The sequence below is a fragment of the Mesocricetus auratus genome, unplaced genomic scaffold, assembly GCF_017639785.1.
Source record: "Mesocricetus auratus isolate SY011 unplaced genomic scaffold, BCM_Maur_2.0 Super-Scaffold_2245, whole genome shotgun sequence".
Taxonomy (NCBI): Eukaryota; Metazoa; Chordata; class Mammalia; order Rodentia; family Cricetidae; genus Mesocricetus; species Mesocricetus auratus.
Window position 1 is genome coordinate 47,989,757 of NW_024429180.1, and position 17,723 is coordinate 48,007,479.

General features: G+C 42.3%; 1 protein-coding gene across 2 annotated transcripts in view; it reads left to right on the plus strand.

Annotated features, from left to right (window-relative positions):
- Nucleotides 1–315: 315 nt before the first annotated feature.
- Nucleotides 316–17,723, plus strand: part of Rb1 (RB transcriptional corepressor 1) — a 123,341-nt gene continuing 105,933 nt past the window's right edge. The window contains exons 1-2 of one of the 2 annotated variants that reach the window (XM_040731473.1): nt 316–471; nt 4,216–4,342. In XM_040731473.1, the coding sequence (XP_040587407.1) occupies nt 362–471; nt 4,216–4,342 (237 nt within the window). In that variant the 5' untranslated portion in view covers nt 316–361. The remainder of the gene's footprint in view (nt 472–4,215; nt 4,343–17,723) is intronic. The other variant, XM_005071043.3, reaches the window with a different exon arrangement.

A 17,723-nucleotide genomic window follows, 5' to 3' on the forward strand; every position in this document is an offset into this window, starting at 1 on the left:
GGGGACGAGGCGGGCGGAGACAGGCCCCGGCAGGCGCGGCTTCCCCGCGGCTTCCCGCCCGCGCCCTCGCCTGCCACCGCCGCCGCCGCCGCCGCCCCGGTTCCCCCTGACGCCCGCGGCCCGCGAACCTCGCGGACGTGACGCCGCGGGCGGAAGTGACGTTTTCCCGCGGTTGGCCCGGGCGCTCGGTTGCCGGGCGCGTCCGGTTTTCCTCAGGGGACGTTCCCATTATTTTTGTAACGGGAGTCGGGTGAGGACGGGGCGTGCCCGGCGTGCGCGCGCGCCCGCCCGCCCGCCCGCCTCCCCGCGCGCCTCCCTCCCTCGCTCGCTCGCTCGCTCGCGCCGGCCCGCGCAGCGCGTCATGCCACCCAAAGCCCCACGCAGAGCCGCGGCCGCCGAGCCCCCGCCGCCGCCGCCTCGGGACGACGACCCCGAGCAGGACAGCGGCCCCGAAGAGCTGCCCCTGGCCAGGTGAGGAGCGCGACCGCCGCGGGCGGGAGGGGAGGGCGCGGGCACGGGGACGCCGGGCGCATCTCGGCGGGGCCGGGCTGACGCTAGGAGCGGCGCCCGGGGTCCCCGGGAACCCCTCGGTTTCCCCCCATCTCCGCGGGGTGGCGGCGGCGCCGTGACAGGGTCCCGGGCTCGCGAGCTACGGCAGGGGCATCCCGGAGGGGTCTGGGCTGCGGCTTGACAGGTGTCGGGCGGGTGGGGCTCCTGCTCCCGAGCGAAGTGACAGGTGCAGGCTCCACTCCAGCGACGCCCAGGCGCGGAGTCGGCGGGTCCCGGAGAGCCCCCGTCAGACGCAAAAATTGAAATAAAAATGGGGGGGGGGAGGACCGGCGTTTGCTTGCTCGCTCGCTCGCTCCCCGCTCCCCGTTTTTTCTTCTTCCGTGGAGAGCAGGAGCACCCCGGGGTCGGTTGACTTTCTCTTTTGCAGTCCTGAGATGCAACAGTTGGGAGCCTTTTCCTCCCGGCGTGCGCTGCATTGGCAGCTCGGTCCTGGGAGAGGCCAAGAAAAAAAGCCTTGCAGGCGAAGCGCAGGGTCGTGGGTGTCAACTGCTCACTGGGTCCTCAGCTCCCGGGCTTTGTGGGGGGTTTCTTTAGAACAATGCTTTGAGGCCTCGGGGATTTAAAGCCATCTGTGGAGACTGGTGGAGCATACTCTTAGAAGAACTGATATGCGGGCAAAAGTTTCAGGAGACATTTAAATGCAAGGGCTTGTAAGTTTTCTAAACTTTACCCCCCCCCCTTTTTTTTTTTCAGAGTAGGACTCTTCTTGCGTGCTGATTGGCCGCGGCATGCTTCATTATTTCTTGCCTTTTGCCTTTGAGCCTACGAGGAACTTGGTGTTGCCCCCTCCCCTTTTTTTGGTCTTGTTTTTGGTACCGTGTACTCTCCAAGAACTTTTCTCTCCATTTACTAAATGGAATCTAAACTTAAGCAAGCCCATGTGGATCCAATAGGAACGACAGAGAGATATTTATTGTATTTCAACATTTGATTTTTCTTGACTGTGCTACTGTGTGATTAAGTAACAGAAATTGAAACAATATGATTGTTGTTATTGTCTGCACTAGTTTTATTTTGAGATCCTTTGCAGAATGGGAATCTGTTTTGTCCCTCACCATCCTCTCTCCCATGTCTAGTCCATCATTAAGCTATGTAGCCCAGGCTTGCCTTGAGCTTTCTGTTCTCCTGCCTCGGCCTCCCCAGTGCTGGGATTGTAGGCATACAGCACCCTTCCGGGCTACCAAGTTTCTTCATTCTCGCTGAACATCGCAGTTCTTTGTGTGCCCATTCTCTTCACAGACTAGAGACTGTACTAATTCTGGAAATGGCTTGTCTAAGTCTATTAAAAATTCCTGTATTTAGATGGGTTGTCTTATGAATCAAATAAAAATCATATTAGTTAGAAAATAAATACAGACTAAAAATTGTTTGTAGAGTGTTCTCGGGGAAGATTTTGCTTTCGTTTCTAATTAAACTCGGATGTATCCAGTGTGTGAAAGTTTCCCTTTAGAAAGAGCAATAACATTTATTCTAAAAGATTCCATGCCATCTACACAGCTTTGGAAGTATTCTTGGTTATTCTAGAGTAAAACTGCATATTCCCTGGGGGAAAAGGACCAAGTTTAGTTTCTTTTATATACTTTTAACTTTGGGGAACTGTCACACATTCTCCTGTAAGTTAAAACTGTACAAGACAGTCTCTTCTTGGTTACTCATTGCCACAGAGGTTCTCATAAGCACTGATAGTTGATCTCTGAGTTACCTACAGTCACATGTGCTTCACCGTAGGGATTGGCTCCCTTCTCTGAGCCACGCCGTTAAATGAATTTTGTGTGATTATTGCCGAATGCACTTAAGCAAATATCGATGGTGCATAGATCAGCCATTGTGCAGTCTTGCTGCGTGTAAGAGGCTGCTACCAGTGTAACAGAGCATACTGTTATGCAGTAAACTTTATTTTTTAATAATAGAAACATGCTATAAAATAATGACAAAGCTATAGTGTAGTAAGCATACAAGTCAGTAACATAATCACTTATTTTTGGATATTGTGTCCTGAATGTCATTGTATATGCTATCGTTTTTCCTACAAGGGGCACTGTAGTAGGCTTGTTTACAGCAACATCCCCTAAATGCACAAGCAAGAAATGCATTGTGCTGCAATGTATGCTAGTTACAATGTCTTCTTGGTGGTGTTTCTGTTCCATTATACTCTTACAGGACTGCTGTTGTATACTGCCTTATTGACTGAGATGTCATGTAGCACATGACTGTTCTTAGCAAGAATAAGAGGACTGCCTCAGTCTGAAGCTTAGAAAAATTGCTCAGGGATGGATTCATCCCGGTCCATCTGCACTTCCAACGATAGTCTACTTTTACAGTTGAGGTGTTGTATCTTTTACATTGTCTCTGGCCTGGTGGAATGGAAGCTGAGACTGGGGACTGCTAGCCACTTTCATTATTGAAACATGTAGAAGTTAGTTATGCTTTGAAGAAGGAGTTGCTCTGTTAGAAAAGTGGTTAGGGGCGTGGATGATGGGTTGAGCCTATAGAGTTCATATCCTGGTTACTTCTCTCTTGCTATGCTTTTAGTGACTGCTTTAATTTCTTTGGTGTGGCAGACATGTAAACCATGAGTGAGAATACCTATCAAGTATGGCTGATGTGGAAATTCAGTAAAACCATGCATAGGATATTTTTTGTAGGATCATAGTAAATTCTCAAGAGTTAAGTTACTCTTCATAGTATTGTTTTTATACATCAAGTATGTATCAAAAGGAATTAGCCATTTATTAAAAGCTTATGGTTAAGAAAGGTCAAAGAGCCGGGCGTTGGTGGAGCACGCCTTTAATCCCAGCACTCAGGAGGCAGAGGCTGGCAGATCTCTGTGAGTTTGAGGCCAGCCTGGTCTACAGAACTAGTTCCGGGACAGCCTCCAAAACAATACAGAAAAACCCTGTCTCGAAAAACCAGAAAAAAAAAAAAAAAAAAAAAAAAGGTCGAAGAGGGGGCTGGAAAGATGGCTTAGAGGTTGAGAGCACTGACTGCTCTTCCAGAGGACCTGGGTTCAATACCCAGCACCCATGTGGTATCTCATAACTGTGACTCCACTTCCAGTAAATTCAGCACCTTCCTCTGGCCTCTGAAGGCACCAGGCATGTGCATGGTGCACACGCATACATGCCAGCAAAATGCTCATATACGTTGAAAGAAATAAAATTTTAAGAAAGAAAGGTCAAAGAGATATGGCTGAAATATGTGATGCAATAATTTCTCTTGGGTTAATCATCACCTAATAAACACAAGAAGGTAGAGGAAATATATGATACAATACATACAGGCTACATTTACTGGAACTGAATCGACTGTAATGTGGTTTTTTTCTGTCTTGCTGTGACAGTTGCCCCATCTTCCCAGAGTGCTTCAGCTATTGCACTTACTGTCTTACAGCGGTATTACTGCTCTGGAGTACATTTGGTTCACCATGCTAGCCGCTGTTTTTCACTTTGTGGTATTCTTATTTTGGAAAGATAAGCATATGTTTAAAAGGTGTGTAATGTTACTCAAAGATAAAATAAGACCTTAAAACACTTAGAGATATTCTCTATAAAACAGTGCTGATATGTGCAAACTATAAAAACAAATATTTGCTTAATTGGCTTGATTTGTAAGTGTATCTGTTCTGTGATTGTTTTCGTTTGGTAGGTTTGAGTTTGAAGAAATTGAAGAACCTGAGTTTACTGCATTATGTCAGAAGTTAAAGATACCGGATCATGTCAGAGAAAGAGCTTGGTTAACTTGGGAGAAAGTTTCATCTGTGGATGGAATCCTGGTAAGGATGTTTTTAAAGTTTATTTATTTACTTATTTTAGAAAATCTAGAAAGTAGAAAAATATAAAGTAAAAGTTAGTAAATAATTCCACTACCTAGAAGTAACCTCTGATGGCACTAAAATGCTTCTTATTTTAATGTTTTCTTAGATTTTTTTGTAGTGGATATTTTGATCACAATCTGATCCCTGAGACTGCCAGTAAAGTTGAGTTTTAATCAGAAGGCAGAGCTAGCTACTAGTTGACCAAAATTAGCTGTCGTGGTTTTGGAAGATCAGGACGTATACGGAGACATAGGAAGTAGTAGTGCTTTCTAAGTGGGGCTTAGAAAGGCTTTTTGCCCCTTTGAACTGAAGGAGAGGAAAACAGGAGGTGCAAGATGAAAAAGAGGTAATAAACTGTGGCAGAACATAGATAATATAAATGAATTGATTTATAAGTTACAGAGCTAGTTAGACAAGCCTAAGCTAAAGGCCAAACTTGCATAATTAGTAAGTTTCTGTGTCATCGTTTGTGACCTGGTGGTCCTGATGAAAATGTATGGCTACATTTTAAAATTTCTATTTTAAATTAAAAATTTATGATGATGATGATGACGATGACAATGATGTGCATGTTTCTCCTTCAAGTTTTATTCCACCAAGTTCTTGGGATTGAACTCAGGTTGCCAGGCTTGTAAGACAAGTGCTGTCAACCGTTGAACTGTCTCACTAGCTCTGTTTTATTTTCATTTTAGATTGGCACACAAAGTAATGGGTTTCATTGTGACAGTTGCATACTAATACATCATTATTGCTTTCTCTATTCATCTCCCTCACTCTTCTTTCCCATCCTCTGTTTTCCTCGTGCTGGTCCCCTTCTACTTCCACATGGCTTCCCTTGCTCTCATGTGACATGGGCGCTATTATTCTTCCTCTCCTCTCCCCTCCCCTTCCCTCCCTTCTCTTCCCCTCTTCTCCCCTCTCCTCCCATCCCCTCCTCTCCCTTCCAGTTTTTATGACACACACACACACACACACACACACACACACACACACACACACACGGCGGGGGGGAGAATCTTCATAGGAGACAGCATATTTATTATGATTAATATGATCTTCATTTGCATTCATTTTTCTATAGACAATAATGATTTTATTTTTCTTAGAAACTGAATAAAATTTATTGTAATTCTGGATAGAATTTTCGTTATCTGTGCTTGGATTGATGGATATCTTACATTTGTTCTATTTCTTAGCTATTGTGAGTAGTGTGGCAGAAAACATGGCTGTGTAAGTGTCTCTGTTGTGTTTTGACTTCTAATCTTTTGGACATATACCCAGTACTAGAGTGGTAGTTGTCAGGAACCTCACACTGACTTGTATAGTGATTGCACTGGTCTACCTTACCACTGGCGGTATCTAAGATCTTCTTTGCTAATATTTGTTGTTTTGATGTTAGCCATACTGACTTGGGAAAGAAGGAATCCCAAAGCAGTTTTAAATTTCATTTCTCTGATGGCTGAAGATGTTGAACATGTTTTTCAAATATTTAGTGCTCATATGTATATCTTCTGAGAACTGTGTGCTCAGTTAATTCATTGGTTTATTTATTTATTGAGTGAATGTTTTGCTTTTAATGATATTTAATTTTTGAGGTTCTTTATCAATTTTGTATATTAATCCCATCTAATGTGTAGTTGGTAAAAACTTTTTCCTGGTCTGTGTGTTTTGTGTTCACTGCTCTTTCTTGTGTTATACAGAAGCCTTTTAGCTTCATGCAATCCCATAATCAACTCTTCCCATATTGGAATTCTCTTAGAATGAGCTTGTCTCTGCTTGGATCTTCAAGTGTTTGCCATGTATTTCTCTAGTAGTTTCAAGATTTAAGATTCTATATTAAATCCTTGATTTCATTCTGTATCAAATTTTCCTTCTTTTTGAGACAGGGTCTCACTATGTAGTTCAGACTGGCCTGAAACCCACTATGTAGACCAGACTGGCTTCCAACTCAGAGATCTCCATGCCTCTGCTTCCAAATGTCTGTAATTAAAGGTGTGCCCCATCACACCCAGCCCTCTATTGTTTTTTATTACAATTTAGAGAGAGAGAGAGAGAGAGAGAGAGAGAGAGAGAGAGAGAGAGAGTGCGCGCACGCATGCTTGTGCACTAGACACCATGCATGTGTGGTAGTCAGAGGACACCTTTCAGGAGTCAGTTTTTTCCTTCTACCTTATGTGTTCTGACGTTAATGTGAGTTATCAGGGTTAACAAATGCCTCTGCTCATTAAGCCATCTCACTGACACAGCAGTGGGCAAAAGATAAGGATTGAGTTACACATTCTTACCCCAGCATGTTTATGTTTGCATGCATGCATGTATCTATGTATCTAGCCATCTAGCCATCCATCCATTTATTTACTTTGGTTTTCTGAGACACATTTTTTCTGTGTAGCTTTGTCCTGGAACTCACTCTGTAGACCAGGCTGGCCTTGAACTCACTGAGATCTGCCTGCTTCTGCCTCCTCAGTGTTGGGCTTAAAGGCTTGTGCCACCACCACCACCCAGTACCCAGAATTATTTGAAGAGGCTTTTTTCCAGTGTCAAAGTTTAGGTAGCTATAATTGTGTAGATTCAATTCCAAATTCTCTATTCTGTTGGTCTATGTATTTGTGGCTTTACAGTATAGCTTGAGATCAGTTACTCTGATCTGCTGTTGGTTCATATTCTAGTTTCAGTTTTTAAAAATTTAACATAATTTCTTTATTGAATCCTTAGGAATTTCACATCATGCACCCCAATTCCACTCACCTTCCAGTCTCTCCATATCCTTCCCTCATTCTTTCAGTGACCTCCCAAAAGAACATTTTAGAAATCAAAATAAAGCAACACATAAGCAAGCAAACAAACAAAAACAACAAAACAAAAAATCTCTTTTGCTCCTCCATTTTCCCCACCTCTCCAATGCCTCTTCATTTGTCCTGGTGGCATTGGGAGCCAGGGTGTGTCACACACACTATATATACCCTTTTGTCCAATCAGCTTTACTTGCAAGTGTTCATTGCAATGAATCATTGGTCTGGTTCAAGGCCTCTGGTTTCTGGTATACCATCCTCACTGTGTCCTCACTGCAACTCCTCTCAGATAACTTGAAGCCACCCGAGTTATGGAAATCCTGTAGGTGTCATTCCACAGGACCAGTCTTTTCATGAGCTCCTGCAGGTCCTAGATGGGATAGATGGGCCAACCTGCTGGACCAACCCCAAGCCCAACTGTGGGCTTGGGAGTTAATTGAGCTGGTCAGTTCAGGCCTTTGGGGCTGCCTCCTCGCAGACAATGGGTGGAGCTGGTTCCACCCACAGCATCAGGATCACTCCTCCCTTACCTGTGGTAAGGAAATGGGGCCATCTCAGGGGAAGGCAGCTCTCCCAAGAGGGTTTCAACCAGCTCTCTAGCTGCAGTGCCCAGCAAAGGGCAGGACCAGCTGTCCCAGGGTCAGGGAAGGGTGGAGTTGGCTCAGCATGGCCCTGTGATTTCATCACTCATGGTTCCTGTGGTCTCCTGAGGTGACACGGGTTACAGACATCAACACAGACCCCAGCTGCAGCAGGACCATGGACCCAGACATGGCCTTTGCAGCAGCTTGGCCTGGTCAACTTCCTGGCTCTGGGTGGGAGCACAGCTCAGATGAGGATGGGCTCTGGTGGTGGCATGGCTCCCAGACACCAACAAGGCCACAAGTTGTGGCCCTGACCCAGGGCTTTTGTGTAATCTTTGGTGGCAACAAGCCTCGGACTTTCACACAGACCCTGGGTTCAGTAGGACCATCGACCCAGACATGGTCCTCAGCAGCAGCTGGGTCTGGAGGTTACTATTGCCCCAGGTGGCAGTGCAGACAAATCAGATTGGCAAAGCTCCAGCAGTAACATGACCCTCAGACACTGCCATGGCCCCAGATCTCAGGTATCCACATGGCCTTTGATGGTAACAGGGACCTCAGACATCAGCACAGACCCCGACTGCAGTAGGGTCACATGTTGTTTCATTTCTAGTGCTGTGATAAATACCCTATCGCAGCACACCTTAGGAGAGAAAGATTTAAGTTCCAGGTTATAATCCATCATATCAGGGAAGTCAAGGAGGTAGATAGAGACTTACAGCAGCTCATCACATCCTATCCCAGTAAAGAGCAGAGAGGGGTAAATGCTTGCATACCAGGACTCATGTAACTTTCTCTACTCTTAACTTGTACAGTCCAGAGACTGAAACCCTAGAAAGGGCCTATCTACTCTCCAGCTGGATCTTCCCATTTCAATTAAGAGACTGGATGGGTCATCTCCCAGCAATGAAGGCAGCCAAGACAATTTCCCACAGTTGTGTCCACAGTCCAGTCTGATCTATAGAACTCCTGGGGCTCCCTCCCCAGTGATGCTGTGCTGTGTCAAGTTGTCAGTTCAAACTAATGTTACAAACTAACACCATTCTAGTTCTGTGAATAATGTCATTAAAATAGGGCTGGCATTGTATTGAGTACATAGGTATTTTTGGTAATAAAACTGTGTTCACAGCATTTATTCTGCTAATCAAAGAGCACAAGATGTTTTATTGTTTGTTTATTTTTTAATCTTAATTTTCCTTAAGCGTTTAAATTTTCATAATAGAGGTATTTTATCACTTTCGTTAGATTGATTCCTAGGAATTTTATCTTTTGAAGCTATTATTTTTTTGTTTTGTTTATTTGAAAAAAGGTCTTGCCATGTAACTCTAAATGATCTGGAACTCACTATAAAGACCAGGCTAGCCTTGAATCACCGAGATCCATCTGCCTCTGTCTTCCAAGTGCTGGGATTAAAAGTGTGCACCACTATATACTCTTGAAGCTGTTGTGAATGGGATCTTCTTACTGATTTTTTTCTTGGCATGTTAGTTATTGGTATATAGAAAGGAACTTAGTTTTGTGTATTGACTTTACATTCTGCAACTGTGTTTTAAATATTTATCACATCTAAGGGGTTTCTAGTGGAGTCTATCTTTGGCAAATAGAGATAATTTTATTTCTTTCTCTTCCTACTTGTATCCTCTTTATTCCTTTCTCTTATTTTATTGCCCTAGCTAGGACTTCAAATACTATTTGAATAGGAGCAATAAGAGTGGGTACCTTTGCCATGTATGTATGTATGTGTTTTATATGTATATATACATATATATGCATATATATTATTTGTATCTAGGGATCTGACTTGGGTTCCCATGTTTATAAAACAGGCACTTTACCAACTGAGCTGTCCCTTTAGTCTCTCTTCAGAACTTTATCAGGAAGAGATGTTGAACCTTGTCAAAAACCTTTTCTGCTTTTATTAAGATAATCATGACTTTTGTTTTTACTTGTATGTATGGGTTATATTAAATAGCAGTTTTTATATGTTGAGTCAACTTCATGTCTTGGGATGAAACTAGCTTGGTCATAATGAATGATTTTCTTTATGTGCCATATAGATTTGATTTGCAAGAATTTTATTGAGAATTTTCACTCAGGACCTCTGGAAGAACAGCCAATGTTCTTAACCACTGAGCAATCTTTACAGCCTCTGTATTTTGTTATTGAAGAGAAAGTGTCTTTAGTTTGGAATTTAGATTTTTTAAAGTAGTGATTTAATACCTCAAGGTTACTCTTTAAATGATCCTTGTTTAGCATTGAAACAAATAGAGGCAGGCATGGTGGCACATTCCTTTAGTCGAAGAATTACGGAGGCAGAGTCAGGCTGATTTCTAAGTTCAAGGCCAGCCTGATCTCCATAGCAAAGTCCATGCCAGCCAGGGTCACACAGTAAAAACCCTTTTTTCAGGTGTGTGTGTGTGTGTGTGTGTGTGTGTGTGTGTGTGTGTGTGTGTGTGTGTGTATGGACTGAAGTTGGTTCAGCAGTTAGAGTGAGTACTGCTCTTACAGAGAATTCCTACCTATGTTGAGTGGCTCACACATACCTGAAACTTCAGATTCTGTGAAGTAAAGTCTGTGAGCACCTGCACTCATATGCATATCCCTAAACAGACATACATGCATGCACATAATAAAGATTAATCAAATAGGGCCTGGAGAGAGAGATGGCTTAGCAGTTAAAGGCACTGGCTTCTGTTCCAGAGGACCTGGGTTCAATTCTCAGTACTTACACAGTGGCTCACAGCCTTCTGTAACTCTAGTTGCAGGGCATCTGGTATCCTCCTCTGGCCTCTTTAGATGCCAGAGATGCATATGCAAGCAAAACACTTATATACATAATAATAACTCTTTGAAAATAAAATTGATATAAATAGTAATGACCCTGGAAATTCCAGGGACAAGATCCCTCCTTTCTTAAAAATATGGATAAATAACTCCTATAAACTTGACTTTTATAAACTACTGAAAACAGAACTTAACTGATAGGGATTTAAGTAGAAACTTTGAAGTTCAGTGTCAATAACATGAACCTCAACCATATAATTTGTTAATATTCACTAGTCATTAGTCAACAGACTTGACTTAGAAGATGCCTTTGGGGGGCTAGGGAGATGATTCAGTGGGTCAAAGCGCTTGCTGCACAGACATGAGGATTTGAATTTGAATTCCTAACTCACAACTTAAAGAAATCTAGGTGTGGCCATTTGCACCTGTAACCCCAACTTTGTGTGTGTGCGTGTCTAAGTGGTTGGTGTATATGGGAGAATCACTGGAGTTTGCTGGCTGCCAGAGTAGCTCCAGGTTTAATGAGAGACCCCGTCTCCAGAGAATAAGGTGAAGGAGAGCAGAGCACCTGCTTTCTTTTTCTGGTTGTGCATGTGACTACTTACACATGTGCACACACATACACATACACATTGAAAAAAATTCAGTGAAGAAAGGGTAGTGAGATGGGTCAGCTGGTAAAAATGTTTGCCCTACAAGCCTGATGACCTGAGTTTAGTTCCCCGGGACCCATATAAACATCGAAGGAAAGACCTAACTTCTCATTGTTGTCTTCCGGCCTTTGTACTGGCCAGATTACTGGCATGTGTACATCCCCCATACACACATGGTGTTTGTATATGCATAAACACACATGCTGATAATCTTAATTTTTCAATTAAAAAAACTAAAAAATTCTTTCTTGCCTTACCCCTTACCTCTTCCTGACTTTATTCCTACCTTTCCTTAGAACTAGCATAACTTCAAATCTTCCTTCCTAGTGGAGGTCGTGATAGAAACTAGAACATATGACTTCATTTTGGTTGAGTGGGGGAGGAAGACAACAGAGGGCTTTCTGTTACTCTTAGGACTTGGTATATATCTGAAGGGTGCGGAAGACTTGTTTTGTCCTGCTGTAATTTAACAGACCCTTTCTTTACAATATTTTAAGTGTTTAATGTTTGAGGTTTGGCCTGAGAATAATGGATTGTGTTCTAAGAAGCAAATGCAAAGACAGAAGGAACCTGTTTGCAAAGCAGCTGTTGTGGTCCCAGTTGTCTGTTCTCTGAAACAAGAGGAATGTGGTAACTTAGGGAACCCTTTCTGGTATTTGAAAGTAGAAGGTGTTCATTGAGACAGGATGGGTCTGACTAAGATTTCTAGTCAGAGTGAACTGTTTCAAGTCTGAAATATACAATGTAGTAACTTCACGCTCTTGAATAAATTACCTAAAATCTTCAGTCCTTGGTTTTCTCATATGTAAAATGGGCTATCAAAATTTCCACTTCTTGGAATCACTGTGCACATTAAATACATTGAACACATATTAAGTACATATAAGTTAATTTACTGAGCCAAACTCTACACACAGTTTTTGTGGCTCTGACACAGATAGTACAATCATGATCCCACAGTGGCAGCAGCTGTTAGCAATGGGCCTACACAGGACTGGGCTTGTCAACAGTCAGTCATAGATCGGTGAGAGGCCCATTTGGCCCTACCCCTCCCTGCTGAAATATGAGCTACTGATGGATTCTGGGGGAGGGGCAGACGTTGTCTTCAGTAGTGTACCCCTGATGAACTCACCATGCTCCAGTGAAGAGTAGCAAACTCATGTTGCACTGACAGCCCTTGTTCAAGTCAGTGGGTCACAAGACAGAAAGGCCTGAGTGTGAGAAGGGGCTGGCCAGGAGAGACAGTGTGCTGGAGGTGGGAGGGAAATGAGAGGGTGAGGGTGAGTCTAGCTAGATGCATTTATGAAATTGTTACAGGAACAAATTCAATAAAACATTTCATTTTGTTTTGCTTTTGATTAGTGCTTAAAAGATAAACCATCTTGGTGGCTTTGTGGGTAAATTATTTGCTATGCAAGTATGAGAATCTGAATTAGTCTCCTTTGCACCTGCCTAAACTCCTGGCACAGCTGTGGTACTTGTCTGTAATCCCAGAGCTGGGAGACAGACAGGTTGAGTAGTCCCGGGGACTTGATAGCAGCTAGCGTAATGGAAATGGCCAGCTCCAGGCTCAGTGGGAGAACCTGTTTCAAAAAATTTGGTGAAGAGTGATAGAGGAAGACATCTGGTGTCCATCTCTGACCTTTACACATATATATGTGGATGAGCATACCTGTGCACACATGGCACACTCATGGCACCACATGGAGATTTTTAAAAGGAGATAAATAGAGCATTTTTAGTTTGGGATTTTGATTATTGTATTCAAAAGTTCAGTATCTATAGCAACTACAGACTTACACAATATATTTCATACATTTTTACTTGAAAGCCAAAATTATTCCTTGATTCATGGTGCTGATCTTGAATTCAGTGGGCATGAAAACAATGCTACCTGGTACATCTCCGTTAGCACCCTTAAATGGCCAAGTAAATTTTCAGTAAGCAGGAACATTTTTAAAAGAGTTTCTCTTCTCATCTGTAGGTCTTTAAATTTCAACAGCAGGCTTCAAATGTTCGATAAACCATGTTGTGAGCACATGTGCTGTCATCCAGGCTTTGTTCCATTTGTTGAATGGTTAGTCCAACAATGGCTGTCTCTCAAAGAAAAGGCTAAGAATCTGGTAGTTGTTTAGTTCATGAGGCTGGACTGGAAGTTTCATCTGGTCTTCAGTCTAATTTGGAATCTAGAAGTAGGTTCTAATATCAAAGGAATGCCTCAGCAACAGAATAGATGAACTTGCCAGGGACAAAATGGGCAATTGGGCAAAAAGCAAATGCTTCCCTCTTTTATGTGGATTGCCACAGAGGATGTGGCCCAGGTTTAGGGTGGTCTTCCCACCTCAAATGACCCTATCCAGAAAACCCCTTGGAGGTGTGCCCAGCTGTTTGTGTTTTGTTGTTGTTGTTTTGTTTTCCAAAGACAGGGTTTCTCTGTGTAGCCTTGGCTATTCTGGAACATGCTCTGTAGACCAGGCTGGCCTTGAACTCAGAGATCAACCTGCCTCTGCTTCCTGGGTGCTGGGATTAAAGGCGTGCGCCGTCACACACAGCCTGCTTGTGTTTTAGTAGACTCAGCATGTGGTCAGGTTGACAACTAAGATTGCCCATCAGACCTTTCTTACTAAGCTTAGTAGTAGTATGGGGCGGGGGTTAAAATAAGAGATATATGCCCCATTTTTTCAGTTGAACACTTAGAAGTCACTATACAATTATTAATTAGCCTAGTTTTAATTTCATTCTCATAGAATAGGGACTCATAAGAAGATGAAGAGAGAGATGTGGCAACAGTCTGTCAAATGTTAGGACACATATATTTATTATGTTTATTGTTTTATAATAACATGATTCATGAATTCCCAAACAATTATGATGGTATATTAAAGATCAGATTGTGGATTGCGGTGGGATGTAATAATAATGAAAATGTACCAAATATTATGAAAATTATCAAAACCTGACCCCCCCAATAAACCTGGATATGAAGACATACACTTGTACCCAGCTCTCAGACTGAGGCAGAAGAGTCACAAGTCTAAGGCCAGTTTGGACTTTTCCTTAGTTACTTTTCTATTGCTGTGTTAAAACACCATGACCAAGACAACTTACTGAAGAGAGTTTATTGGGGGCTTAGAGTTTCAGAATGTTAAAAGTCCATGACCATCCTGGTGGAAAACATGACAGCAGGCAGACAAATATGGTACTGGAGCAAGTAGCTGATGATGTGGGATGTCCTACTGTATATATGTTTCTCTAATTGGTTGATGAATAAAACTGTGGCTAGTGGCCAGGCAGGAAGGCTAGATGGGGGCTGAGAAGTCATCTAAAGTTACAAGCATGAAATGAAGAGAGACATTGGGAGTGGTTAGAGTCATTTTAAATCTCAAGCCCCACTCCCAGTGATGTACTTCTTCCCAATAAGGCTATACCTCCTGATCCTGCCCAAGCAGTTCCAACTGGGAAAGAAGAATCCCATCTTTATTCAACCAATCACAGATTTCATGGCGAAACCCCATGGCAAATACAGAAAACCAAACCAACCAAACAAAAATAATATGAAGCAAGCACATTCTTTTGGAACCCTGGTGCCGGTAGACTTGCTGTGTAGAGAGGATTGCCACAGTTATACATTCTCTACAGGTTTGTCTGTAGAGATTTATTTTTGGCTCATGGTTCTAGAGAGAAAGCCTAAAATGCTCTGTGCCTTAGCATGATGAAAAAGCAGGAGGAGCAGGAGCTGGTAGAAGAGAAACCCTGAGGGTTTCTCAGAACCCACTCTTGTGCTCACTCATGCAGACCCATCGGGGAAGGAACAGATTCCCAAGATAATGCCATGTATCTCTTTAATGCCTTTGCCACCTTTTAACATCCCCACCTCCCACAACTACCATGATGGCCATGAGATTTCAGGAAGAGTTTCAGACAGAAAAAATACTTTAAGCTACAGCTGTACTCCCAGCTCTGTTTAACCGGTTCTTTACTGTTGCTTTCTTGCTTCTTACTGCTTGTTCTGCTGCTTGCAGTCATTCCTTAGCAAGTTAATTTTGAACATTTGTGTGACTCACATTTTAAGATTCCCATCTTTTAGGGGTCAGTGTCTTTTGCCTAATCTCTAGCATCTTGAATTATTTAATTATTTCCCAACTTTTTAGTTGTTTCATGCCAAACAGTAGTTCTGATTCCTATTTTTTGTGCCTTATCATTGTTAAAATTCCCATCAGAGTAGTATATTTATTAGTTGATGAGTTTATATTAGCCCCTCTTTATTACTTCTGTGTCCATGGCTTACACTAGGGTTCATTCTTGATTTTGATTTTGACAAATTATAGTGGCATGTGTCTGCCACTGTAGTTGGTATAGAATACGTTCATTGCTGTACAGTACTCTTTGCCTATTCATCCTGCTTTCCTTTGAACCTCTAGTAATCCCTGTTCTTTTTTAATTTTTTCCATTTTCTAGAGTATAATATAGTAGCTAAACAGTATACAGCCTTTCAGATGGGTTTCTCTCACATAATAATACACATTTAAGTTTCTTCCACATCTTCATGATGTGGTAGCTCATTTCTTCTTAGTGTTGAATAATATTCTGTCATCTGTTTGTACCACAATTTGTTTACTTCTGAAGGGTAATTTTGTTTCTTCCACATGTTAGTAATTATGAGTAAAGCTGCTGTAAATATAAATGTACAGATTTTTATGTGTATGTGTTTATGAATGCATGTGTGTGCATAGATGTGTTTACCCACAAGTGTTCATATATAAGCTAAATAAAGGTCAGCCTTGGGCATTGTTTCTTAGGCTCTGTTCAACTTCTTTTTTGAGACAGGTTTCTCACTGGCCTACAATTCACCTATTAGGCTAAGACTGGCTGGCCAGTAAGCTCAGGAATCCATGTTTACACCTTCCCAGAACTGGGATTTCAAGCATGCACCATCATGTCTGGCCTTTTAATGTGGGTTCTGGGACTCAAACTCAGGTTCTCATGCTTGTATGACAAGTTTCTTCGCTCAGTGAACCATCTCCCTAGCTCCCAGGTATTTTGTCTCAAGACAGGATCTTGGTAAATTGCCTAGGCTGGTTTCATACTCACTGTGCGGCCCAAGCTAGCCTTAACTCCTAATCTCCTGCTCCAGTCTTCTGACTGCTGGGGTTATAAGTGTGTGCTGCCATGCCAAGCATGTACAGGTGTGTGTGTGTGTGTGTGTGTGTGTGTGTGTGTGTGTGTGTGTGTGTGTGTAGATAAGCTCCTTGCAATAAAGATTGTGCTGGCTAGTTTTTATGTCATTGTGACATAAAAATAGATTTATTTTGGAATGTAGAATCTCAATTGAGAAAACATTCCCACCAGATTGGTCTATGGGCAAGTCTGTGGTACATTTTCTTGATTGATAATTGGTATGGGAGAACCCAGCTCACTCTAGCCAGTGACCCCACTTGGCTGCTGCTCCAGGGTGCTGAATAGAGCAGGCTGATGAGATCAAGACATTAGGCAGCCCTCCTCCAAGGTCTCTATAAGCTCTCACCTCCATGTTGCTGCCCTGTTTGAGTTCCTGCCATGTTGGAGCTCCTGCCCTTACTTCCCTCTGCAATGGAGTGTGACTTGAGAGTTGTAAGCTGAAATAAACCCTTTCTTCTCAAGCTGTTTAATGTTATGGTGTTTTATCACAACCATAGAATCCCTAACTAAGACAAACCAAGGAGTGGAGTTGCTGGTCATGTGGTAAGGATATGTTTAGCTTTGTAAGAAAACTGCTAAACTGATTTCCAAATGGCTTAATCATCTTTCTCAAGTCAGTGAATTACCAGACATCATTGTTAGTATTTTGTATTGTCAGTGTTTTGGATTTTATTTTCTTTTTCTAGTCTAATAATGTGAAGTGGTATCTTGTTTGAAAATTCTAATAGCATATAGTGTTGTTTTATTTACCATTTGTATAGCTTCTTATACCTGTTCACGTCTTTTCCCTGTCTTAATAGTTATTTGTTTTTTTATTGTTGAAATTTAAGCACTGTTTGCATTTTTGGAGAACATCTCTTCATTAGTTATGTCTTTTACAAATATTTATCCCCAGCTTGTGTCTTATGTTCTTATTCTCTTGACAGTGACTCTGCAGAACAAAAGTTTATAATTTCAGTGCAATTCAGCACATTGTAATTTTTTTTTTCTTTCTTGGAGCATGCCTTTAGTTTTGTATCTAAAATGTCTTGGCTGAATCTGAACCAAAGGACAACTGTCTTCTCTGCTGTGTTAGGCAATTGCACTCTTCTCCTGTTGGGGTTTATCTGTGTTACTGGAGTTCAAACCCAAGGTTTGTGCATGGTAGGCATACACTCTACCACTGTGCTAAATCTCCAGCCCAATTGCTTTACATTTTACTTCTCAGTTTCTGGCCCATTTTAAATCAGTTTTGTGTGGTATCGAAAGGTTGGGTTTAATAACCTTTTTTCCTTTTGTATGTGGATGTATAGTTGCTAGGACTGCTTGCTTGGAAGGTATCTTTTTCCTCTGTATTGTGTTTTGCTCC